Genomic DNA, 25,953 nt, shown 5'->3' on the forward strand with positions numbered 1-25,953 from the left:
GCAGAGAGAGTAGCAATCAAAAAGAACAGAAAGATCCATTATACTTTGAGTTGGAACTCCGTCAAAAGGAAGTTGAAACTACCACTTCACCATGAGATATTCAGGAGAGACAGTTATTTCTGGAGGAACTGAAGTTACACAAGAGATTTTCGCCGATAACAGGAAATCAAATCCAAAAATGAGATGCAAATTCACAGTAAGACACAAGTGACAGCCACTGTTTGCTGACTTTCATGCCTTCTTGCCTGATGTAGCAAGAACATGCCATTTGCAAGACAGATTACTTCTTCCTTCTGAAGGTATAAAAATCACAGGGAAAGGTAACTTTTAATCTGAATCGAATCTGATTTACAAACATCGCAGGGCTTGGGTAAGTTGGGAAAGAAGTGGTGAGGAAGAAAGACTCAGCTCCTCTTGAGTGGACAGAGGGGGATCCCTTCTCATCTGTGATCCTTTACTTTCTCCTGCTGGGTAAGCTTGATGGGTCTTCTATTATGAGGTACTTATTGGGAATAAAACCCCGCAATACAGTAACACTTGACAAATAAGAAACTTGCCTTCCCAAAACAGACATCTTCATTCACATTCATGCAACATTTTAAAGGTGAACAACACTGCAGCTGGTATTTAACTTTGATTCAGAAAGGAAAAAAAAAATTCTTCAAGCAGAAAGCTGTTCTTACACAAATCAGAAAGTATAAACACTTGTGTAGAGACCATAAGGACTGCACTGTGCTTTCTCAGAGTGAACTAAGGGAAGCAACTTCAAAAATTTCCTCTCCCTTTTAGTACCTTCCCTTAGGCTTCATCTTATTAATCCAAAACACAGGAAATCTGGTCACCCAAAGGAAAAACAAACCCAGAGGGTCTCTCCTGTGGCTTATACTTGCCATCTTTTGTTTTAATCACTTCAGTGCTTCATTTGAAAAGGTTCCACTTCTGTAAATAGTCTTACCAAAAGCCAAGGATCACCAAGTGAGATCCTGATGGGGTATTTCTGCAGCTCACAATCAGGATTCAAGGCTCATTTCTGTTACCTTTAATGGTAGTTTCATGGTAAAAACATTCCTTGTGCTACCATGACATGACATAATATGGGAGAATACACAGATTTCTATTATACACCTCCAAATTCTGTCAAATGTCTTCATCCAGAAACCAACATAACATTCTACTTTCAAATAACCAGACCCAACTCTTAAATGGAGATTTCAAGGAATATGCCAATTTGTGAATTGTATTACAAAATTATCATCTATAGGTGTACACCAGAGTTTACCTGTTCTAAAAGATGTTTGGGCTTTGACTAGAAGGTCTTCATGTAGTCCTAAAGCTCTTAACCTTAATAAGATGGGAACCTACTCTTTTGAGTACATACAACCCCAGTTGCTGCCACTTATTTACACATTTATACTATAGTTAACTCTGTAGCCCATTGAGAGAGCTTAACCTGCACAAGTATTTCCAAAATCACTGTTCCCGTCTCATAAATATGTCTTCATTATATCCTCTGTCCATTAGAAGCAGGATGCTACCTTACTATGTTAAAGACAAATCCTTCTTTTACCCTGAAGATCACCTTCCAGCCTGCCAGCCCAGTCCTGCTGGTTCTAGGCTGCCAGTCAACCTTACCAGGGCATCAGGACACTCACATATTGGTAAATCATAGAATCATAGAATGGTTTGGGTTGGAAAGGATCTTAAGATCATCTAGTTCCAATGCCCCTGCCATGGGCAGGAATGCCTCACACTAGACTATGTCGCCCAAGGCTCTGTCCAACCTGGCCTTGAACACTGTCAGGAATGGAGCACTTACCACTTCTCTGGGCAGTCTGTTCCAGTGCCTCACCACCCTCACAGTAAAGATCTTCCTTATATCTAACCTGAACTTCCCCTGTTTAAGTGTGAACCTGTTACCTCTTGTCCTACCGCTACAGTCCCTGATGAAGAGTAAATATTTCAAAAGCCATGGTTACAGCAGCAGTCATCATCACTACTCTTATTGTCAAGGTATTTACAGCAGCCACCATTTCTTCAAAGGACTTGTATAGGAAAACCCAGGTCACCCATTCTTGGTCCTCCTCCTCCTGTAACTGATCGGGCTCTTGAGACTGATGAGAGATGTTGGCCCATGCTTGTTATTCACATAGTATTTACTGGTGCATGCAGGAGGTTTATTCCATCTCAACTATGCCTCTGCTTAAAAGATACCTGAACCTTGTCTTCAAAAAAGTGACTTTTTATAACCTACAGACAGTCAAATAACCAGAAAGGAATAAAATTCCACTTTATGTAAGTGGCTAAACTCACCAGGACCTTGTCCTGTATCAGATCAGTGTTTTTCACACCAATAAGCCAAATCCACTAAACCATACAGAACCAGATAGCAGTCGTCAGCACTTTTACTGATTGCTGTGGAAGTCACTGGTTGCCTCAGTACTATGCAGAAATCCCTCTTGGTTTGGAAGCAGGTATTACTTTGGACATATTTTTGATGTCTGTATATCACAAGTGAACAACTTGCATAATGACACTGACAGCAATCAACAACTCTAATATTCCCTACAAGAACAGGGCAGCAGTCATACCTTACTGCATGTCTTTCAAATCTGACCCACAGACTTCATCTGAGCACTCTGCATCCAGCACAATGGCAAACATGCAGAGCTTCCTGAGCCATCCAGCGTCTCAGTGAACGATTGTGGGGTTTTTTTGTAAATATGACTGGCCACAGCTCAAAAGAGCTTTTCTATGCTTTTGATCTCCACTACAAACACAAAGGACTGAGCAGCATGTGGCCAGGAAAAGCTGTGTCCAGTGAGATGCTATGAAAACTTCTGCCTTTAGAGTCAGTAAAAAAGGAAGGTAAGCTCTTCCACAACACAGTACAAAACTATTTTTATGAGAATTAAGCTTCATATATTTGGAAACTGTAACTTGCATTCATCCATTCCTGTTCTCAAAATCCTGTAAATTCCATGAGGGCACATTTCAAAAAGAAAGCATAGGTACACAAGGCTATTTTGCACACCTCACCAAGCTTACATGTGACTGCATGCAGAAGCTAACAGTATTCTCACATGCTAAGAGTGAGCATGAATAAATTATTCCTTAGGCATAATGCCTAGAAAAATGAAAGAAGAGTTTTTCAAGAAAACTTCTAGAAAAACTCATATAAATATTGTTAGTGAAGTGCAGAGTTCTAAGTATGCATTTTCTCTCATGCCTGAGGATGACTTCAGATCTTAATTTCTTCCACAGATGCATTTCTTTGCCAGGTTCTGACAAGGCTGTTCATAAACCCAAAGATTACAGTGCAGAAAAGGTTTTTGCCTTCCTCTATAAAACATACCAAATGGACTGCATTTAGTTGGCCTTTCATTTTCCAGTCCCATTTTCCTTTGCAGTAAAATCATGGCAGTAGAGACAAGCAGAACAGTTTCCTGTGAGCATCTAGACTGGCCTGCATCCCAAGAAGCTGGGTTACAGATTGTTTCTACACAGATGTTTTATGTGGTCTTAAATATATCAATAACTAGTGTACCAGCTTCACAGATGAGTCACCCCAAAGTTGTCATGTATGCTGCTAGTAAGTTGTATCTGCTAAGGCTGAATTTTACCACTTCTTTGAGACACTGCACACTCTTACATGTTCATCCACGCAACTAAGAAGACTGAACTGACAAATAGCAATTCCAAGCATAAGTACTTCTGCAATCTTGCATTTTCACCAAAATCATAGAAATCATAGAAATAATAGAATAGTTAGGGTTGGAAAGGACCTTAAGATCATCTAGTTCCAACCCCCCTGCCATGGACAGGGACACCCCACACTAAACCATGCCACCCAAGGCCTCATCCAACCTGGCCTTGAACACCGCCAAGGATGGAGCATTCACAACCTCCCTGGGCAACCCATTCCAGTGCCTCACCATCCTCTCAGCCTGAAGCCTTACATGGAAAAAGCCTTTCTACAACATGGAGCGGGTTTTGTGGTCCTCCCCTGAACTCCCTCCCCAGTATTATTTCCATGTTCCCCCCAAACTCTAAGAATCAGAATTGGACACAAATTCCAGCATAAGTTTACCAGTCCTGGCTACAGTAACAAACAGCATTCCTCCTTTCTACTTGGCAATCCTGCTAAAGCATATCAGGATCCCATCGAGGGGCTCTTTGCCAGAACTGATGAGCAAGACAGCTTCTGCTGAGGAAGTTTCAACTACTTTCCCACCCCATGATAATCGCTGGATCACTGTTTAAGTCTGCTTCTTATGCTGTATGCACAAACTTGCATTCTTTCCTCTCATTTATATTGCTTTTATTTGGTTGGAGAAGAACTACACAGAAGTATGGATAATCTTTAAAACGGAGATAAAAACCAGACAAGGAGATACATGGAATAATCCATTCAGCCATGAAGACATCCCATAAAAGTTGCATGAGAGTATGCTCTTGAGTCAAAAAGTGGAAAGCCTTCAGTCCTGCTGTCCATCTTGGGAAATGCCTGGGAAACCACCACACCAATGGAACAGATCTGGCACCATTCCACAGCATTAAATTCAGAAGTGACAACTAATCTTTGAAAAAGTTATTAGCTGCTGCTGGTATTTAGAAAGAAAGTGTGCCTTCATCCTAGCATCCCATCATTCTTGTATGCACTCAGAGCTGAACCAATTCAGACTTCTTGGGGAATGTACACACCCATTTTATTAATTGCTTTTAGTCACAAGCATTTACTGTCACCTTCAGTATGGATAGGAACTTTATTCTAAGGGAACAGATTGTATCTTGGAAATGAAAACACAGCCAGGAGGAGTGTAACACATGGACTTGCCCCGTCCAGCTAAGGTCCATCAGATATTTATCTGTAAAAGCCAAAGGGCAAACTAAAAACTACATTACATTATCTTTTCATTTGCTCCTTTTTGCAATGTCAGTTGCAGAAGCATGAAAATATAAACAGCATGATTCTCCCTTATCAGTGACCTGTCTCCAAGATCTATTCAGAGGCCAGACCCAGGTTTCCCAGCATCATCTCTGACTGACTTTACAGATGCTGGATTACCCTATAAGCAATGCTGCTGGGAGAACAGTCTGGACAAGAGCAAAAGCCTTTGTTTACACACACATTCCTTCTTCACTAACAAGGAAATAACTCTAATATAAGTAAAAAAATAGCTTGGTATAAACACATCCATGCACATATATATACATGCATAACACATAGGGCTTTAAGTCCAGAATCACAGAGAACCTACAGGTGGGAACAATTAGAATGAGATGATCAGAAAATTAGGATTATTTGCCAGCTTCTGCCTGCAACATCTTCAAGCAGTTTCTGCCCAAACGCATTAAAGCTCAAAAACTTGAGGTTTTTTTTTGGAGTCTGACTCAGTCTTTGGCCATGCAGTAAGATATGGTTTTCACTGCTGGGTCACTAGTTTGGCCCAAGTCAAGAAACTGACTGGCTCTAGGAGAAATTATGTTTCACCTTTAGGTCACTGTTTTGGATCGAGTACTGGTCAGTACTAGCTCGATGTCATCACCGTCAGACAGTTGCTACAGTCTGATGAAAAATGAATTTGCCAACTGTCCTGGGTTCAGCAGCAGCAGTCACTTTTTCTCCTTCTTAGCAGCTGGTGCAGCGCTGTGTTTTTGACTTTCGGCCTGGGAATAGTACTGATAAAACTGATGCTTTCAGGTGCTGGTCAGAATGTTTACTCTGACCAAGGACTTTGTGAGTCTCATGCTCTGCCAGGGAGGGGGGGAAGCCGGGAGGAAGCAGGAACAGGACACCTGACCCAAACTAGCCAAAGGTGTATTCCATACCACAGCACGTCATGCCTGGGGATGTAACTGGGATTTACCCGGAAGGGCACGCACTGGTCGGTTGGACTCGTTTTCGGGGGGCGATATCGTATTCTCTTCCTTGTTATTTCCCTTATCATTATTATTATTGGTGGCAGCAGTAGTGATTTGTGTTATACTTTAGTTACTGGACTGTTTTTATCTCAACCCGTGGGAGTTACATTCTTTCAATTCTCCTCCCCATCCCTCCGGGAGGGGGCAGGGGAGTAGAAACTGCATGGCTGACTTGCCAACTGGCTTAAACCACGACAGTTCTTTTTGGCGCCCAATGTGGGGCACGAAGGGTTGAGATAATGACAGATCTGACCGGAGTGTGTCTAATCGTATTTGTGATAAGCATTCAGTGTTTCGGATTAATAGTCACTCGTCACAATGCTGATTTATTGGCTCTCAAAGTTGTTGTTTTTGATCTCACAGTTTCAATATGCCGTAGCTCACTTAGAGCCGGTATTTGCTGTGCTAGTGTTTTTCAAGCGTGGGGCTTGGGCTAAGGTTATTGTCTCATTACTTTATGGTAATGACTTGCAATACAATAGAATCATTGATCATGAAACTGATCTGGCTTATGTTCCCAGTGTGGTCACCACCTTTATACTTTGGGAAGTATATAATACAAGTGCTTAGCAATTACACATCTTTTTTCTCCTTCTCGGGTGGTCAACCTGTGAAGGAGACATTCTCTTACCCCGCCAGCCCCCCCAACACCCCCCCCCCCCCCCCGACCGTTTACAGCATCATTTGAGAGTTCTGAAAGGTTTTGAATGGCCTTTGGGTACCCTTGGAACCTGTTTGCTGATTGTGATGGGGATCACCATGTTGGCATACATACAGAGTGTGTCTTACCCATAACCATCTTGTCGGATCCCAAGAGTTAAGCAGAGTCGGGTTTGGGCCTTGTCTAGGATTAGATGATGATATAGGAGGACCAAGAGGTTTTCCCCAAGGCTGGACAGTCATGAGTGGCAGGGTGTGTGGGACAGTATGGGCAAGTATCTGGTCCACTGGGCCCCTCCAGTGCTTTGGAAGCGTCGGAGATGGAAGGCAGCTGTACGGAGTCCCCAACAACAAGTTGCAGAAACTGCTGAAGGGGAGGGTGAATTATTTTGAGCCTGGTAGACCCATGACACTTCAGGCTGTCAGGGCAGAGATGCAACATAGAGATGGACTAATGATCAAGGGGTGGACTTAGCAATAGACACTATTGCCCAGGTTATTCATGAGTGTGAACACTGCACACAGCCTCTCCTGCTCTGAAAGACTGTTACAAGAGATGGAACCCAACATCATGGACCGGATGGACTCAGCAGCTTTATGGGGATTGGTCCATGCACTAAGATAACAGTGCATTGAGATGAGAGTGAGGGTATATTGAAAATGTGGGATCTGAGCATGATGTGAATGGTATGGAATAAGGGGTGGATACTGTCCTGGGTTCAGCAGCAGCAGTCACTTTTTCTCCTTCTTAGCAGCTGGTGCAGCGCTGTGTTTTCGACTTTCAGCCTGGGAATAGTACTGATAAAACTGATGCTTTCAGTTGCTGGTCAGAATGTTTACTCTGACCAAGGACTTTGTGAGTCTCATGCTCTGCCAGGGAGGGGGGGAAGCCGGGAGGAAGCAGGAACAAGACACCTGACCCAAACTAGCCAAAGGGGTATTCCATACTACAGCACGCCATGCCCGGGGATGTAACTGGGATTTACCCGGAAGGGCACGCACTGGTCGGTTGGACTCGTTTTCGGGGGGCGATATCGTATTCTCTTCCCTTGTTATTTCCCTTATCATCATTATTATTGGTGGTAGCAGTAGTGATTTGTGTTATACCTTAGTTACTGGACCGTTCTTATCTCAACCCGTGGGAGTTACATTCTTTCGATTCTCCTCCCCATCCCTCCGGGAGGGCGGGGGGAGGAGTAGAAACTGCATGGCTGACTTGCTGACTGGCTTAAACCACGACACCAATTTACCAGTTTCACTACAAACTGCAGTGTCTGCATAATCAATGACCTTCACAACAGCTTCAGAAATTCAGCAAAGGACTAAATAGGAGCCTGAGTTTCCATGCTTACTGACTGGATGTGGAGTCTCCAGATCAAAGCTGAAATACACCCATAGGCCAGTAGAACAGCTTGTGCCAGTACTGTTTGTGCTCCACGGTCCAAGGACAAGAGGAAAGAGACCATGGATTGCCAAGCTGTCAGCTTGCTGCCTTACACTAACACTAAAATCCATTTAAAAAGTACAGTCTGTTATTAGCAAATATCTTCCTAACTACAGATGTAAGCAGAAGGCACAGTTGTTTGTGTCAATATCCTGAAAGCACCAAAATTCTTTTCACCTAGTCTGTATTACGTGTTAGGAAAATGTTAATGTTGACCATGAGGTGGGATTTAAAACACACTCTTTAAACACACCTTGGTTACATCTGGTTAGTTACAGTAAGTTCATCACTGACGTTACACTCAGTTACTTTTTCAAGGAATGTCAGCATTTGAGGGCTATGACTTACTGGTAGTTCAATGTTATCCTGGGATTAATATGAGAGGGGAGAAGAGGACTGAGAGTTACGAGGAGATGCCTACTGTAAGAGATTTAGCAGGCCAAGGTTCTCATTAGGCCAAAATTCACGATGTTCTAGGTCTGGATGTATGCTATTAATCACTAGCAGAAGCATACCAACAAAAGTAGTTTTTCCATTAAAAAAGCCATTGCTCATCTCTAGAGGAACAGAATTATCCTATGTGCAGGGTTCAGAATTTTTAAAGAAAAAACAACAAAACAAACCAAACAAACAAACAACAAGAAAAACCCAAAACAGTTTCTTCAAGTTCTGTTCAAAATAATCTAAAATCAGCCAGAGGGCTCCAGGATAGAAAATATTTTTCTCCTCCTGTCTTCAGGCAGTCTTATTCTGTCTCAAAACTTATTAATTATTTACAAACCTGAGCTGACAGAAAGGATAATCTTCAAACCATCAGCACATTTAACAGCAACAAAATAAGTAGATTTATAGTTAAGGAATTAGCTACTAGGACAGTATCCCTGTCTTTCGAAAGAGCCCCTAGTTAATGTATCAAATACATATTAGACATTCATCAAAATGTGTAACCATGCATATAGTTCAATAAATAGGAATAACAAACGTGGCATAACAAAGAAGAGAATACTCAGAAAATGACAGTAAGAAAGAAAAAGTACAAAACAGACCAAAAAAGTATCATCATAGGCTCACAGGATACTTCAAGTCGGAAGAAACCTCAGGAGGTCTCTAGTCACACCTCCTACCCAAAGCTGGGACAGCTATAACGTTACTGAGCAGGTTACTCAGGTATTTGTCCACCCAGGTTTTGAAAACTGCCAATAATATAGACAGCACAACTGCTCTGTGCAACCTGTAGTCAGAGTGTGGATGAAAAGAAAGAAACAGACAAGCAGAAAAGAACCTGCAAGTGATACTAATGACTGTCATAGAAAGAAAAAGGAAGGATAAGGGAAGAAAGTAGAGTTCTTTTTAAAAGAAGACAAAAAAATGCAGGAAAATGTTTTTTAGTACTTGTGTTTATCCAGGAGCCTAATGGCAAAGGCTTGATTCCTAAAAGCTTGATTTTCTGAAACAAAAAAATGACCAAAACCCAAAACAAACCAGAAAAACTTAATAGTCTTTAAGCCATCTCAACATGGACTCCAGAACCTGAGTAACTAAATCACCAGCTGCTTTCCAACAGGTAGGGTGCAGCTGAGCCTGCTGAGCAGTGTTTGACACATTTCTGCTAAAATTTTGAGGATAAACAGTGAATGACACTGTAGTTCTGTCAGATTAGAAGCTGACTGAGAGCCCTCTAACTAAACACATCTACCATATGGCTGCTTTAATGCTTTCCTTTGCAAGAATTTGGGAAATAGCAGGAAAGCATGGCATGGACATTTTTAGTGACTGTTGGATTAAGAGATTTGGATAAATATTTTATGTTTTGTTTCCTTGTCTATTTGCTCTGCTACAACCATTCTGACTCCAGAACTTGTGAGAACAGGACATCTCTAGTGTCACTTGGAGACAGGGCAGAGGAAGGCTATTGTAATAAAAACTCCTCTGTTGCCACTACCTGGTCAAGTGAGATGAAGATAAAAATGGCCAAAGAAAATTATCATCCTTTATTCTATTCCCTAATAGTAACCGGATGCTCAGGGCTATAAAATCTTAGAGAGTAAAGGCATAATCCCTGGCCTGAAGAGTTTATACTGTCCGGCACCAGTCAGGGCACTGCATGATTCTACAAGTCTGAGGGGTAAAAAAGATTTTTCCTTTTGGGCCCTCCAGTCTTTTTTAACTGACACGGGTTGGAATAGCTAGGCCCTGATTTAATAATTGAAGGGCCTATGTGTCAACAACAGCATGATTGCATGTATGGAACTGTGGTTCTGGAAATGGAGAGAAAACTGGAAGAGCGGTAGAAGCAGTGTAGGCTTTCTTCTGCGGTTAACTATGATGGAGCATGCCATGTAATATTTTGATCATCACTGTGCTCACTCCACAACAGAAAGCACACAGAGATAACATTGAAATCTATGCCTGTCATCTTCTTAAGTTTAAGACAACAATACTGAAGTTAGCAAAACCATTTTCGCATTCAAAGTAATCAGGTGATGACAGGAAGCCACATCTGAGCATCTGAACTAAGAAAACCCCACAGAGTTGCAAGTGCCCATGACGCAGTCTTTTCCAATCGAGTGTAAATAGGACATGTCATCTCACCCAACACCCCAGACCACAATGTTTTGAAGCTACCAAAGGAGGAAACCACACTGCAAAGAGGAAGCGACAAATTCAGTTTTAAAAAGCTTGCAGGTTTAAACCAACTTTATCGTAACCAGAAACAGCTATTAAATTCTGAAGCAAAAACACATCATTAGCAATTAAGCTGCTGAAACTGGGCAGCAAGCTCTCAAACATTTTCAATGGCACCATTGAGCGCAGGGATTGCTCACCACTACGTGCAAGGCAATCACTGGCAGGCAATTGTTTATGGCAGTGATTTAGAATATGGCATGCCACTACCACAGGTACCTGTGCAAAATGCAAGACAAACACCACATAATTTCATATGTAGCTAAGAAGCAGGGCCAACAGGTAAACAGTTTTATTTTTGTTTTATTCTTCTCTGGTTTAGCAAAAGGAAAACCTTGCAAAACATTTTTTGGGTGGGAGGTACAAGAACGCTGAGAGAGAGAAAAAAAAGAAACACACAGACAATAACCTTGATATTTTGTGTAGCATGTAGCTAGTTTTGATTAACCTCAGCCTCATCATCTCTCTTGTCTTGAGGATTTTTATTTATCAGCACAAACACATCTCCACAGAACACATCACGTCTGATAAAATGCGTTTTTTGTTAAAACCACGGTTGTCACAAAAATTTTTCAGCACAATCAAAATAAGAAAAACATTATCATGTTGAAGTGCACTGAAAATCCATAGCTTTAGAGACACAGCAAGTTATAGTCATTTATTTATTTGAAACACATACAATTCAAAATTTCAGTACATCAAACTGCAGGTGAATTTCTACCACTTTAAATACAGATGTAAAAGAACAACAACCAAATCCTGGGCTGAATTCAAAACTGCCCTAAATTGCACAGGCTGAGCTGCCCCATTATGTGCCATTTGACTTGCTCATGATTACTATTCAGCCAGCTAGACACAGATACTTTCTTATAGCGAGTGACAAAAGCAAGGTATCCCTACCTAAGGGAAACCGACAGCTCATTAAAGTAAGTTTTCCAAGTCTTCTACACAGTCAGAATGGTCTGAAGGTGATACAGCCTCCTCTCAACCCATAGGATCTTCCAACCCAGACAAAAAGACATTTCATTTTAACAGAAGGCAGGTTCACCTCAGGAAACATCTATGCCGTGCACGGTAAATACTAGAAAAATTACCCTGGGCTGACCTCTCTGCCTCTGTGACTCATCTGCTGCTGGAACCCTCTGGATCCCAACAGCTCATTTCACGCTAGCTCACATGACCATCACAGGGGTGACTAAGCAGCAGATGCACCCTCAGGAAATGGAGAACGGGGCAGCTGTTGACCATAAACCAAGACAATGAACTCTAGGGATGTGAAGCACTTGACACATTGATCCCATGTGGTTCAGAGTTACCTCATGCTAACCTGGAGAATAATAATGTGACCAGTCTTCGCTAGTTTGTGTTATTACGGTTGAACAATCATCAGAACAAACTGGAAGCTCCAAGGATCATGAGGTTTTTGGCATTTAACCTGAATTCACTATGAACTTTTCCTCTTGAGATTAAGATTTGTCCACTGACAGGCTCAATATTAGCTTGAAGGCACTGAAGTTTATCCTAAACTTCATTCCTACTGAACACTAACAGGAAAAGGTTTACAGACTTTTAAAACTTAAAAAAAATTGCAGATCTATCTTCTTAACCACTTGTCTTTCAGTGGGTACCAGTTTCTAGTGGGTACCAATTTAACAGCATTCACTAACTCTCAAACATGACAGCCACTGTTTCAACTGTCAAAATAGAACATCATCAGTTTAAAGTTAAAAACAGGAGGAACAGCAAGGAGGAAGTGAGTTGCATGGGACTTATGAAAGATCATTCAGCAGCAGATGACTGGACCCAGGAATTTGGTACTCAGCGCATATCTCACTGCAGCTGAGATGTGACTATAGGCCAAGGGCAGGCAGAATGTCCTATTTCGTAGCATAAACAACAATAACTGAAAAACATGGCAACTCAGGCTTCAGCACAAATGAGTTTATCAAATCCTGCCAACTAGGATATCCTGCTGAAATGCGTGCTGTCGTTTCTTGTGATCAAGCATTACCTGAGCTCAGTAACCACAAGTTACCACAGCCAGTTCCTACAAAAGGTCTCTAGTTGGTGCACATTAAAACCCCTCCACATAAAGAACAAACATGCAGCAACTAAAGATCACTGCAGACTTGCTTCAAAATCTAAATGAAAACACCACTGCAGATGCAGGCCAAGAGATACTTGAGACACAGAATGAATCTTACTGGAGAGATCTGGTAAAATATGGGAACTTACGTAGCTCTACTCTCAATATATTTGAAAAAACAGCAGTCAACTCCTACATAGTATATATTTCCAGAATGCCCTAGAGCCAAAAGCTCCAACCAATTAAAATACAATTTTGGATTCAGATTGGTTATCAGTAATTTTAGTTAAGAACCATCCTGCATCATTTACAGTTCTCCCTTAGACCCAGATGACAAAATCCAGCCCACTGCTTTGCTAAGCAAAACCAACAAACAATGAAATTTGATAAGAAGTTGAAAATCTACCATCAAAAAAAAGGAATTAATATGAAAAGATAAGCAAGGGAAATGAAAAAATTGGATGAAATCAGATATTTTAAGAACTCAAGAATGTATTTATTTTGTGTGTAAGACACTAAGATTTGTTTCCCTTCCTTCAAAGCTAGAGCGGCATAGCTGTTGAAGCTTGAAATTGTAGTTCCATACCCTTTTGCTTTTAAATTAAACAAATGATCTCACAAGTTTTGGTGTGGTTTTTGACTCCAGGGAAACTATGCCATTAAAAAAGTGCCAGAAACATATTTAATTGATGCACGTCCCAAGAACAGCTCAAAAGAGTGCATACATACCACATATAGATTTCAAGGAAATTACTGAAAAGCCACAGAGCTTCAACAGAGCGTGATACGTGAGACATGGCATATGAAAGACTCAGTATCAAAAAGGTAAATTCAGTTCAGGAGATATTAATCTGATTACCTAAGAGGTACTATGAATCGGATATGCTCCTTTGTGCACCATATCCAACCTGGACAGATGGAGGAGACTTTATGCTCCATTTTCTGACATGTAATTAGTGTTTAAGGGATGATCAAGTTACAGAATCAAAAGTTCAAACAATTTTTTCATTTAGGAGTGGCACGTACAGCAAGCAACCTAAACCATAAGATTTTCTAACCTTATTTCATTGCATGGCTTGCACGCTCCACAACTTCACTTTGCTGTTCCATCCCCAGGTGAATGTTTTCTGTGCACCTGCCTGACAGAAAACCAGCTCAGCAACATCTCTAAATAAAGCACTCCACATACAGCCCTGAAAAAAGACTTGCACAGACTGAATTCAGGCTAATTTTATACAATACAGGTTTTTATCCAAATGATAAGCAATTGTCATATTTTTATGCACAATCTCCCTCTCTCTCCTTTCTATCACCACTGGCAATTTTCAGGATCTATAGATAAAGAAGAAGAAAAAAAAGATCATCTGTTGCAGGCTCTTCCCCTTGTCAGATTCATGTAGTGATGCCACAATCCGAATTCCATGACTGTAAATTATGAAGTCTAGCCTTGGACTAGTAAGTCAGTTAGCTATTAAAATGTTAGTATTTTACATTATGACAATTAATGCTTTCAAAAAACCAAATTTGAAATCTATTTTTGTTATTGTTTATAAACTCTATTTAAGATTGCAGCAGAGCAAAGCTTAAAAATCTGACCTCAAATTAGGACAAATGTAATGGCATTTTATATTTAAAGGCTGTCTGCATGCCTATCAAAGACCCTAGGCTTTGCAGACCACAGCAGCAATCACATGAGGTCACCTTTTCTTTATCTCCATCAGCCTCCCACATCTGTAAGATTGTGCTCTTATCTATGAGTATATGAGTAACAGAATTAATTTTATAAAATACAGGGAAAGACTTATCCCACTTCACTAGCACTGTCCTATACAGCTTTTAGTTACTTTGAATCTAACTTTTAATTATTTCGGCGGAGACACACAGTTATCAATCCCTGCATTAAGGCAAGCAGAATTCAGGCAGAACTGTTTTGGAAAGGGTGGCCTGAGAGAAGCAGCAAGATGGAGGCAGAGAGGGAGAAGTTGCAGCTGGTACATATCCAGCAGTGGCCAAACCAGCTGCACCTTGAGGGAGCTGGAGCTTGGTGCAAGCCAACTGACAGGGAATTAAGATGAAGAGTCCATGAAGAAAGGCTGAGTCAGCGTGGGAGGACTATGACCTTTTGATCTCCGAGATGTTCCTGATGTACCAAAGTGACATGTCAGCTCTAAAAGGCTGCACTCTCAAACTGGTGGCAGGGGCCTACAAATTACTGTGAGATCTGAAGGCATTTGTTGTGATGATCCTAGCCTGGATGGGGCATATCAGCGCTTCCCCAGCAGAGCTATCTGACAGTCTATCCCACCGATTCCCAAAGCAGGGGTTGTAACCTCCAGCTGGGTCACAGCCGCACAGAATGGGGTCACAGGCCTGACAGAGATGTGATTGTTTATGTTAGTATTTAGGGTCGTAGGCTCGGCTGGGGTGAGCTCACCACCAGAAACAGCAGCACAAACAGAAACCATTTGGGAACAGCTGATTTAACAGATTTCATGCTCAGAAACAACTTCTTGATATTCAGCTAAAATGTGCCCAAAATACTCCCTTAGAGATCCATGTGCCAGCCTCAAACAGCTCCCCTGCCAGGTATCAGACTGGTGCAAATTACTCCCAAAGAATCAGTGTTGCTTACCCAGTAGTAGCATCTGCTTCGGGGTTTGCTTTGTCCTGACAAATTTTCCATTGTTAACTGTGGAGCTATTCATATTCGGGCCAGTCTTTTATACCCTTCCCCAGAAGAGAGATGTACCTAGTCGAGCACCAGCTCAGGCAGCAATCTTCTGTAGACTGCAGATTGCATGGGATACTGGAACAACAGCAGGACATTTTAGTAGAGTAGAAATCAATATAAACAAAGCTTCCCTTTAGTTTTAAGCTCCAGGCATTTGCTCTTTCTACCATTTCTTCATCCACTTTTCTGTACTGCACTTTGACCACTTGGGTTACTCTCCTCTGAATGCTCTTTCATTTTTCAGTATAACTGATCTTACGAGAAGACAAAGCAGAATCTAGATTAGATGAATTTTGCCCATCTGGAGCATGCAAAATCTGCTCATACTCAAGCTGCCTATTTTCATTAAATTAAGCGATAACACAGCAACCATATACTGTCTTTTTATTATCATGTTACGTTTGGGTTTGAATGTAATGTTTTAGGAGCAGACCATCACCAGGAAGAAGTTCATTCACATGCCAGAGCAGCAAGCTTCAACCTCCAAAGAAGGCTAATAGGTTATAAAGCTGCCATCGTTTAAGATAATAAATCATTATAAAAATAATAAAGCAGGAAATACACACAAACTGAGCAGAAACACCAATGTGCTCTTTTTACAATCAAAGGGGAATCATCAGTCATAGAGGCTGCCTGAGATTAACAAGCAGTTGCTTTTTCAAACATCCTGCAGTAAACCCAGAGGAAACCCAGCTGGAACTGCAACTAGAACATAAGCATCAGACTCTAAAATCATCCTCCGTCCTCTTGGCCTTGCTTTCTCTTTTGTCATAATACCTGCACCTAGGGTCATTCCTAAACAGTTCAAGTTCTGCAGGTGACCCATATGCTTTGTGTAATGCCACAAGCCAAATACAATTCCACACTGACATTTTCCCATGTATAGAAATCCTTCTGATCCCTCCCCGGATCAAGAGAGATCCACCACTGGTACTATAAACTCCAGAAGAAATGGGACTGAATGCTACTGAATGACAAAGATTCTAGTAATATTTTTTCCTCAGCCTTATTTCCTCAATCTGTTTGTACAGATTTAAGAATAACCCACAGTAAGTTAAGACAGAATTTAATTGGTCATTGTGCATGGGGACAACAGGGGTTTAGCTCTTTACTACTCCTGAATTAATTTTTTACATTTGTAATTTGAAAGATAAGTTAGTTTGGAGCAGTTCCACTAACTCTTAGGTACAATGTGGGGCTGCAGAAGGATTTCAGAGCCAAACTATGTCCCATCTTTCGATTTAAACCACGGATTAGCAGGACCACAGTAAAAATGCAGGCTGAGCTTTTTTATTGTCCACAGGATGAGAAGCAAGGGCAAAGGAGAAAAAATTACTATAATTCTTTAATCTATTATTTAACAAGGTCTCTTAATAGTACTTTTATGGTAAACAAAAGTCTAAATTCCAATATATAAGAGAACATAGTCTCTACCCACACTGAAATATGAGTTAATCTTATTTTTAAACATTTTTGGGCATAAGGAGATGACCAGTTGCAATACTGCTACAATGCTTTACAGCCAATATGCCATTTACTGAAACTCAGTGATTGCCCCGTGTATACTCTCAGCTTATGCAGTTAAAGAAAAACAGGAATAAATCAGTGTGGGTAGCAGGATTCATGCAAGCCCATTTTACTTTGCACTGGAAAGTGCAACACATACTCTGTTGCACTTTTTCTCAGCTGAAGGAAGTTACTTACCAGCTAAGAGGTGGTAACTCCTCACCACTCAGCTATGACTGTAAGCACTTCTGTTATCATGCCTCTGATTATATACATGAGTGATTCCCAGCAAATGTACCTGAAGGGTTTTTGGATTACAAATTGTTGATTAATGATTGTAAGTCATATCACATCTTCAGAAAGAAACCACAACAAAGCAGTAAAACTTTGTATCCTGTCATCATGGCAATTAGGAAATGAGGAATGGAGATTCTCTTAAACTGATACATAGAGGCCTTTGAATGCTTCTGCTGACAGTTTTCAACCCTTTCATAGTTTAGATCAAGTTATTATGCATATGTCATTCAGCCTGAAACTTCCATACACATGTACAGTCTCTGTAACACTTTCACTGAGAGATTTACCATTTGATTGAAAAGCTGTTAAAATTTGGCTGGAGGTTATTATGTCACTACTTCCCACTTTATGAAATATAGCATCAAAATTAGTACAGGCTGACATGACCACTGTTATCACAAAATCTAACTGCTCCATACACCACCACAACCCTGCATCATGCAGAAACAATCACAGTATCATTTCCCCTAATGGTTAATATCGTTTGTTCCAGGCCCTGCAATGATGATGTACTTCCCTCAGGCTTTCTCAACAGCCAGAAGGGCTTTTTTATCTTCCACTGAAGCACTGGGGTGCAGCCTTCACTACTCGTAGGAGGACAAAGCTATCAGAAACATGAATACAGTATAAGCACAAGAAAAAAAACGTGTTCTGAAGAGCCTCCTTTTCCCCTCCAACATGTACTGATGAGTTTTATCATGGTTTTATCTCCCTCTGGTGAGACCCCACCTGGAGTACTGCGCCCAGCTCTGGAGTCCTCAGTACAGGAAAGATATGGACCTGTTGGAGATGGTCCAGGAGGGCCACAAAAATAGTCAGAGAGCTGAAGCACATTTCCTGCAAGGAAAGGCTGAGAAAGTTGGGGTTGTTCAGCCTGGAGAAACATTGCTGCAGCCTTCCAGTTCCTAAACGGGGCCCACAAGAAAGATGGGGACAGACTTTTTAGCAGGGCCAGTTGCAATAGGAGGAGGAGTAATGGTTTTTAACTAAAAGAGGGGAGATTCAGGCTGGGCATGAGGAAAACAGTTTTTACGAGTGGGGTAAAACACTGGCACAGGTTGCCCAGAGAGGTGGTGGATGCACCATCCCTGGAGACATTCAAGGTCAGGTTGGACGTGGTTCTGGGCAATCTGGTCTAGTTGAAGATGTTCCTGCTCATTGCAGGTGGATTGCACTAGATGACCTTTGAAGGTTCCTGCCAACCTGAACTATTATATGATTCTATCCTGAAGAAGATGTGCTACATACTATCCTGACTTCTAGGTTAAGGAAGACTAACTCCTTTCTCACCTTTCAGTGTATGTGGACCTAACTATCTTTTTCATGAAGGGTCTGAAGCTGAAGAAGTAACTCAAAGACAGAACAGACTGAAAAAAGTTGGCCTTGGGTCTGAGTGGCAACCAAACTGCCAGGTGAGAGGTAGCAATTCACATCAAAGTAAAAACAGAGGCAAATCTCACTGACACTTCCCCATATCATCATGTATGATACATATGTATACATAGGACTGTAGAGGGCAAAAGATGTATTTAGCAGTTCATTATCTTGGTAAGTCATTAAAACAAGAAGGGAACTCCATTAACTTTTCAGGGATGTTTTCTAGTTTTCAGGGTTCACACCTGCACACCAGTCTCAGTTGTGAAATTCATTCTTTAGTATGCACAGGCATGGACTTGTTGGAATTCACCTTTCAAATACTCTGGCAATACCACCAGTGTTATTTGTACTCCTTGCCTTTTGGCACATCTAGAATTCACTAACCTTCACAGGGTCTACATAAGGGGTCACAGTCAAGTGATCTTTCTTAAACCATGCCACATGGTTCTTGAGTTTCATGAACAGGCCTAATAATCTCCATACAGATTATTCCATAATGGTAACAAAAAAAAAGGGGGTGGGGGTGGGGTGTGGTGTGGTGGTGGTGTTGGTAACGATTCCCAAATACTGGGCCTCAAAGTCAGAGTGGATTCATATTAAAAAGATAGGATACGAATTTATGAATTGTCCTGTTAAAAACCCTATTATAATTAACTAACACCACTGTTTCAATGATCCAAGACAATCTTCTCTTTCAAGCAAATTGTGTAAACTAGCCTGCAATAGGTTTACAGAGCATTCAGATAAAATACTAAAGGTCTAAAACATGCCAAAGTGTTATGATACTTTCTAATCTGTTTAAATCCATATCATGCTGGAGCACTTCACTAGGACATGCATTATTCTGTATTAGCTTTAAAACTACAAGGAGGAAGTGTTTTAGAAACTTGTTTAACAGCTGCTTCATTCATAAGTTCACAGTTCCTGCAAAACAGGTATGTGTGAGTTCACAGACTACTCTATTTTTAAGTCACCTGCAGACACAACCTTAAGCATAAGTGTACACAAAAGTCAATAAATAAACAAAACCAAAACCAACCAACAGCCTCTGATCTCTGGGGGCCCCTCAGTTCTCTTGGTAATTCCTTTAGTGTTTTCTCTCCATTCAGTACCAGGACTGGAAAAAGGAATTTAAAGGGAGAGAAGTAATAAACTACAGAACTGGTCTGACTCTGGAGTGAACAGCAGGTCAATTCATTATTTTCCCCATAGGAATATCTTGAAATATTAAGAAAGAAAATAATTTAACATGGGGATATTAAAATAAAAATATATTCCCATGTTAAAAAACCCGTTAAACTGAGGCTTGAGGAATAAAATTATTTAACCACAATCTGACAGGAGATAAGAGCAGAGCAAAGCAAAGAAGAGAAGTCAAAGATTCCAGCTTTGAATCTTCTGCTCCTAAACTAGAGTAGGAAAATCCTGTGGGTGGGAGATATTATAGTAGCTTAGTTTTTCCAGTCTCTGCTTCTGCTCAACAGCTTAAAAGAATTCAAGATCACAGCAACAAAGATGAAAAGGTCAGACTAAACTCGTTGCTCACACTATGCACTAGAAATATACTAGGCTCTGACAAACAGCTTGATGAACACGAATGCAGAAGATTGAACACTGCCCTCCCCACAGGCAGTGCAAGTTTACAGACAATTTTAAACACTAAATAATTCTGACTTTTCCAAACAAATAACTGAAAGCACCAGCTGAGACTGAAGAAGCCTGAGACAGCAGTCTTTTTTTCTGCTGGTCATGCTGTGCATGCTGGGAGGAAGATGCTCTTCTTGTTCATACCAACATGCCCCTGAGTTTCTTCCAAGAAAAGATGGAATCTGACTTTGATGCTTGCGACAGGAAGTTAGAGCTTGCAGCTGGCACATCTATGAATAGGACAAGCACTGGTGGGCTAGAAGGGACCGCAAGTAGGTCACACTGTTCCAGCTCTTCACAGCACACAAGTGAAATACACAAATTTCACTGTCCAGCAGCGTTCAAACGCACAGGCTTAGAATTAATTTCTAACAACTCTTCATATCAGGTAAAATCCAGTCATGTGACCTTTGCAAAAATAACAAAAATAGTACAGTCACAGCCACAGACAATTTGTTTAAAAACATCCATTGACATTCAGGAGGGTTGGAACTAGATGATCTTAAGGTCCTTTCCAACCCTAACTATTCTATGATTCTATGATTCATACAAAATAGTTTGCTGTGGCCATTTCTACTCCATTTGCACTCCATTTCTACTGTTCACTTTATGAAATTAAGAATTTTTTTTAATTAATAAAAATAGATTTAAGCTGCATTAATTGGGGTAATGGCTACTTTTTACACGTTTAAATAATGAAGCACTAATTCTTCAGGCCACATTTTCAAGTTTAGTGATAGTCCTGGGCTTATCCGACCATTTCTACAATCTAAAGTAACTTTCAGGCATCTCGAATTTGTCTTTGACTGAAGAGCTCAACAGAGGCTATTCCACAAAGCAAGAATAAAGTGAAATAGCAGTATTCACATCATCTTCCAGTCTATCCCTTCTGATGACAGGGTTTGTGAGATAGCTATATACAAAGTGTAGCTACAAGTAAAAACTCAGTTTGGTTCCTAGGGAAGAACTGACAGCCTAATGTGTCCGAGAATTTCAGAGCTGTAGAAAAATATTATTAGTCTAGTATACTTCAGATGATAATCTGGCAAGTATTTAAAGGCCAAATAAATGCAAGGACTCTGCCCACAGGTACAGAAACTTTTGTATTGTATTCATCACTTTAATTTTTAGCAAACTGATGTTTTTTCTCTCTTCCCCCCACCCTCCCGCCTTGCAGCAGAAGTGTGCACACACAGATCTGGGAGTTTAGCTGGACACACACATTTCCTATAAGAAATACCAACAAACGATTCAAGAATTCTTACACTGCTACATAAGTGGTAGGATTTTACAGCCAGTACTGCTTTTATACAGCTTTTAACGTTCTCATAAAAATCTAACATAATTTTAGGACAGAACTTTTCATGCACTGGATTAAAATTCAACAGAACAAAAGCTTTGAGCCTGAAACAGCTTGACAATGTCCTTTCAGCTTGTTCATCAAATTAACTTTCTGTCACACATCAGACGAACAGCTTCCTTGGTTTCTTGCCTAATCTAACACATAACCCAAGCAATTCCCTTCTAAAGCACAATCAGAAGCAAAATCAAAAGCAACTGTAATATTCCACTTCTTTCTAACAGCACATTCAGTTTGAAATTTGCATTTCTGCCTCTGTCTAAGAAAGATTACCCTTTTAGCAAACCATTTACAGTGTCAGGACTCTGATTTCAGATAGAATTAAAACAACATATTAGAAATACACAAACCAAGGGTCTGAGTTGCTTACAGGACTAATAATGTGTTATGGGTCCTTTCACATCTAGGTCATTGGTTCAAATTCAGCTTTAGCTGGTGATGAGTGAAAAGGAAGAATGAGGTAAGAACCACCCAGTCATGAATCTGGCCTCTATTCCTGCCTCTGCAACTTTGTGCACTAGGGCTACCCACCTAACTACTCTTTCCTGCAAATTCAATGGTTGTAAAATAGCGCTATTATGAATATCATACTAATCCTAGAAAACTAACTCATTTAGGATTCTTAAAGTACCCAAAATGGTCAGAAGATTGAAGTATTGCTGCTTTCAGGCTGTTCAATAGCCAAAATGAAATAAATTAGGGGGGAATTTTCTCAGGACTGGTCAACACCTCGATGCTAAAAAAGAAAAGCCCTGGCCACACCTGTATCTTGTGATAGCAAAATCAACATGGAAATCAAATATCAAATGGGACTGAAATTCCACTTTTTCCCCACAGGTAAACAGCATGGGTTAAAATTGAAGCAAACTGGAGATCCAAAGCAGCCATATTATGGATAAGAAAGACAGGAGAAAACCATATAGTGGGGAGATGCACTATCCTCTCCTATTATACAACACCGCATGTAAATACTGTTCCAATGTTAGTCGACAGAAGAGGAAAGGGAGAGAAGGAAGAAGTTTCTCACCCCTGCATCCCTTGATAAAACTGGAATTACCGAAGGAGCCTGCACTGCTGCTCTCTGTACTGTTCTTGTTCTGAGGCTACACAAAGGTTTTCAATTTCAACAAGTGTCATGCTGGCACATTTTACCACTTCAGACCCTTAATTAAAAACAAGGAATGAGAGAAACAAAAACCATGAACACACAAAAAGCACCAACACATTTTAACTCATTCTTTAAAAGGTGATAAATAACGATGGTAGAGAGTTTAGACACAACACGATTGCTTCACTAATAAGCAGTAACTCCTACAAAAATCATAATGCTATTTCTTTCATAGTCCCGATTTCAGATTACTATTGTACTACGGCTCATACACAGCACTGAGAATCTTTCTTACTTGCAGGAAAATGCAGAAAGATTAGAACTATTCCGTACTTTTTCCACTTTTCAAGTATTTTAACCACAAGGGAAAAAAGAAAGTATTACTGAGAGCATATTTTGTTATTACTTCCACTTCAGAGTCAGCTATGCCTTTCTTTTCAGAGGTGGCTCATACAGAGCAATTTTAAAGACCAAAGAAAAGCACAAGTACTGTGATCAAGAGCATTTAATGAGACAATGTGCCATATCTTCATGCCAAGAAGGAAATAATAAAGATGAAAAATTATGCCGTCCTTTTCCAAATCTCGTTACCAAATTTCAATTCTTTCTGTCAGAGGTAGGGAGTGATTTTCAAGCAATAAACTTCTGAGATACTTTGGCAAGGGATGGAGCCAAAAAAAGCCACAAGCACAATTCCAAAATGATTTAATGGGCCTGCTTTGCTCAAGCTCCTCTTGACAAAATTCTGAAGTAAATACATCAATCAGTGTTAAGGTATTACACTGAAGTTATGTGCTGCTTTTCGACATTCTGTTTAATCTATCATCAACCCCTTTCTTATGTTCATTGAAATGAACTGCAGAAATAATGTCAAGATTTTTAACCACTGCTTAGTTGATTATTTTGCCAGCAAGCTCTTCCTGTGTTAAGTCAGACAAGCTTGAGAAGGCTGCCTGTGATCAGCCAGAGCAAAGATCTGCTGACCAGAAGCATGTGAAAGTGCAACAAGAAAGAGGGGAAATATTCATATTATAGGAAGTAGGAAGTCTTCATGCGATTATCATGCCTTTGCAGGAAAGATGAGCATTGCTTTACATCAGACATTTGGGTTTATGCATGAACTGAACTCCAAATAGCAAATTCCTCTGCATCTGTCCCTGGCTGAGAGTACTCTGACCATTCTTTCCAAGTTGGGAAAAGTCAAATTATTATATTACTTTACAAACCTTCATTCAGAATTACGATTTTTTGTTAGCACATTAAGTCCTTTCTATAAGCCCAGAATTTGTGCTTCCCTCTAATTCTGTGCAGAAAAAGGAAACATGAAGATGTAAAGTACTATATGGCATCACACAAACCCTCATGTTACATTCACACAACATTGAGAGCTGCAGTTTGAGGCACTGTATTTAAAACCAGACAAGCATAATGCAAGGGACAGAACTATTTGTTGTCCTTCATTTGCGACCTCCTGTTTCTCCCTGGAATCACTCATAATCATTAGATAACATCAAATTTGTAGCCTAGCCTGTGTTATAACTCTAGCAGCAGCTTCAGAAGACAGAAAATAATGCTCTAAATGCATGTGAATGAAAGTATGATGCTGAAAAACATTATAAAACTGACATGGCTTGAAAATTCATCCCCAGCCCTTTGCAAATGTAAGATCTTTTAGTTAATACTCTTACTTTCTTTTTATTTATAAATGGATTTTCAGAGAAACTGAGAAATAATTTTGTTCCCAGACATCACCAGAACACTGCAAGTAACAATGTGGATTTGTGTCAGTGTAGAGTTTCAGTTCTGATAGAAGGGATCTCTTACCTTCAGACAGGGACAAATCATCAGCTGGAGACACCAGGTCTGCCTGGATCACAAGGCCATTGCTCAACGATGTGGTAATCTGATTCGTCAAGATAACCTGCAAACAGACAGGGAGAGGGGGAAGGGAAATGAGTTTTATAGCTAGTGGATGGTAGAGAGCAGCCCAGGCAAGGACTAGGATCCTCCAGGCACAGCATCCAGGCAACTGATATCTGACCTTTAGCAATCAGCACTCAGAAAGCCCTTAACTATGTGCAGAAACGGAAAGAGATAATTGCAAGGACTGCAGGAAAAGGTATATAAAAAAGCAAAATACTAAACAACAATATGTTGATACATACAGTTGCCTAAAATGAAACTACTGTTTGGAAGAGCTCCATTCTTCAACAAACAATTCGACACTCCTTACAAAAAGCATAATTTTCTTCACAGGCAAATAGGAAATCTACTTTCCTAGTAAGTTCTGCACAACTTATCCACTTTCTTCCTTTGGCTGAAACACAGTGCCATGGATAAAAGTGCTGCAGGGATACATCCCCACTGAGCTGAAGCACAAGAGTTCTAAATTTCGCAGGGCTATCTCTACACAGGATTTTACAGCGTTTTTCAGGATCTCAGTATTCTGATAAACGACAAACTGTGACACCCACTCTCATAGCATAAGCAGCAGTTTTAGTTGCAAGAGATGAACAGTTTCTTGCACCTTTGAACATGTACTTATTTCTAGTAACAGAAAGCATTAAGGCAAACACTGTGAACACCACAGAAAGAACAGCACAGGTATAAACACAATTATCTTCTAATGCTTTGGCTCTCTAAGCAGCTTCAATTACAATTGGTCACCGCTTTGCAGACTGACAAAAACATTGTAATTTTTTTTTTTTTACTTAGAAGAACCAAAATTATCCTTCTGCTTGCACTAAGAACAGATTCCGCTCCAAACAAACTCTCTTTGAAATTAATGGCCTGTCTTCAGCTCTATTTGACATGGGAGGCAAGAAGAAAGGAATCCTACACAGGACTCTGTGGATGCAGATTCACGATGCTACTGGAATAAATTAACAGTTAGCCATTGCTAAAATGAAGAGGAATTTCTCTGCTCTTTACTCCACTGCTCCTCCCTCCCTCTGATCATGAATTCCTCCTGCTTTCTAACACTTTCAGTAGTACAGTATGACAGACTCTCCATTTTGTTTTTCAAGATCCCATATAAGCTGTATCAGATCACAGTTGTAACCACAGTGGCAGTGCCGTGGAGCATTGCATCTTCTTCAGGTAACATGATGTGAGCTACCAACAACGTAGT

The 25,953-nt window shown here is 40.5% G+C and overlaps 1 protein-coding gene across 1 annotated transcript in view; it reads right to left on the reverse strand.

The window, feature by feature from the left end:
- RAD51B (RAD51 paralog B) overlaps positions 1 to 25,953 on the reverse strand; it is a gene marked incomplete at both ends in the record, with an annotated part of 422,640 nt that overhangs the window by 219,900 nt on the left and 176,787 nt on the right. Inside the window, 1 exon segment of the mRNA XM_080618204.1 lies at positions 24,648 to 24,859. Coding sequence (XP_080474330.1) covers positions 24,648 to 24,859 — 212 coding nt within the window.

Source organism: Psittacula echo, assembly GCF_963264785.1.
Source record: "Psittacula echo genome assembly, chromosome: 5".
NCBI lineage: Eukaryota > Metazoa > Chordata > Aves > Psittaciformes > Psittacidae > Psittacula > Psittacula echo.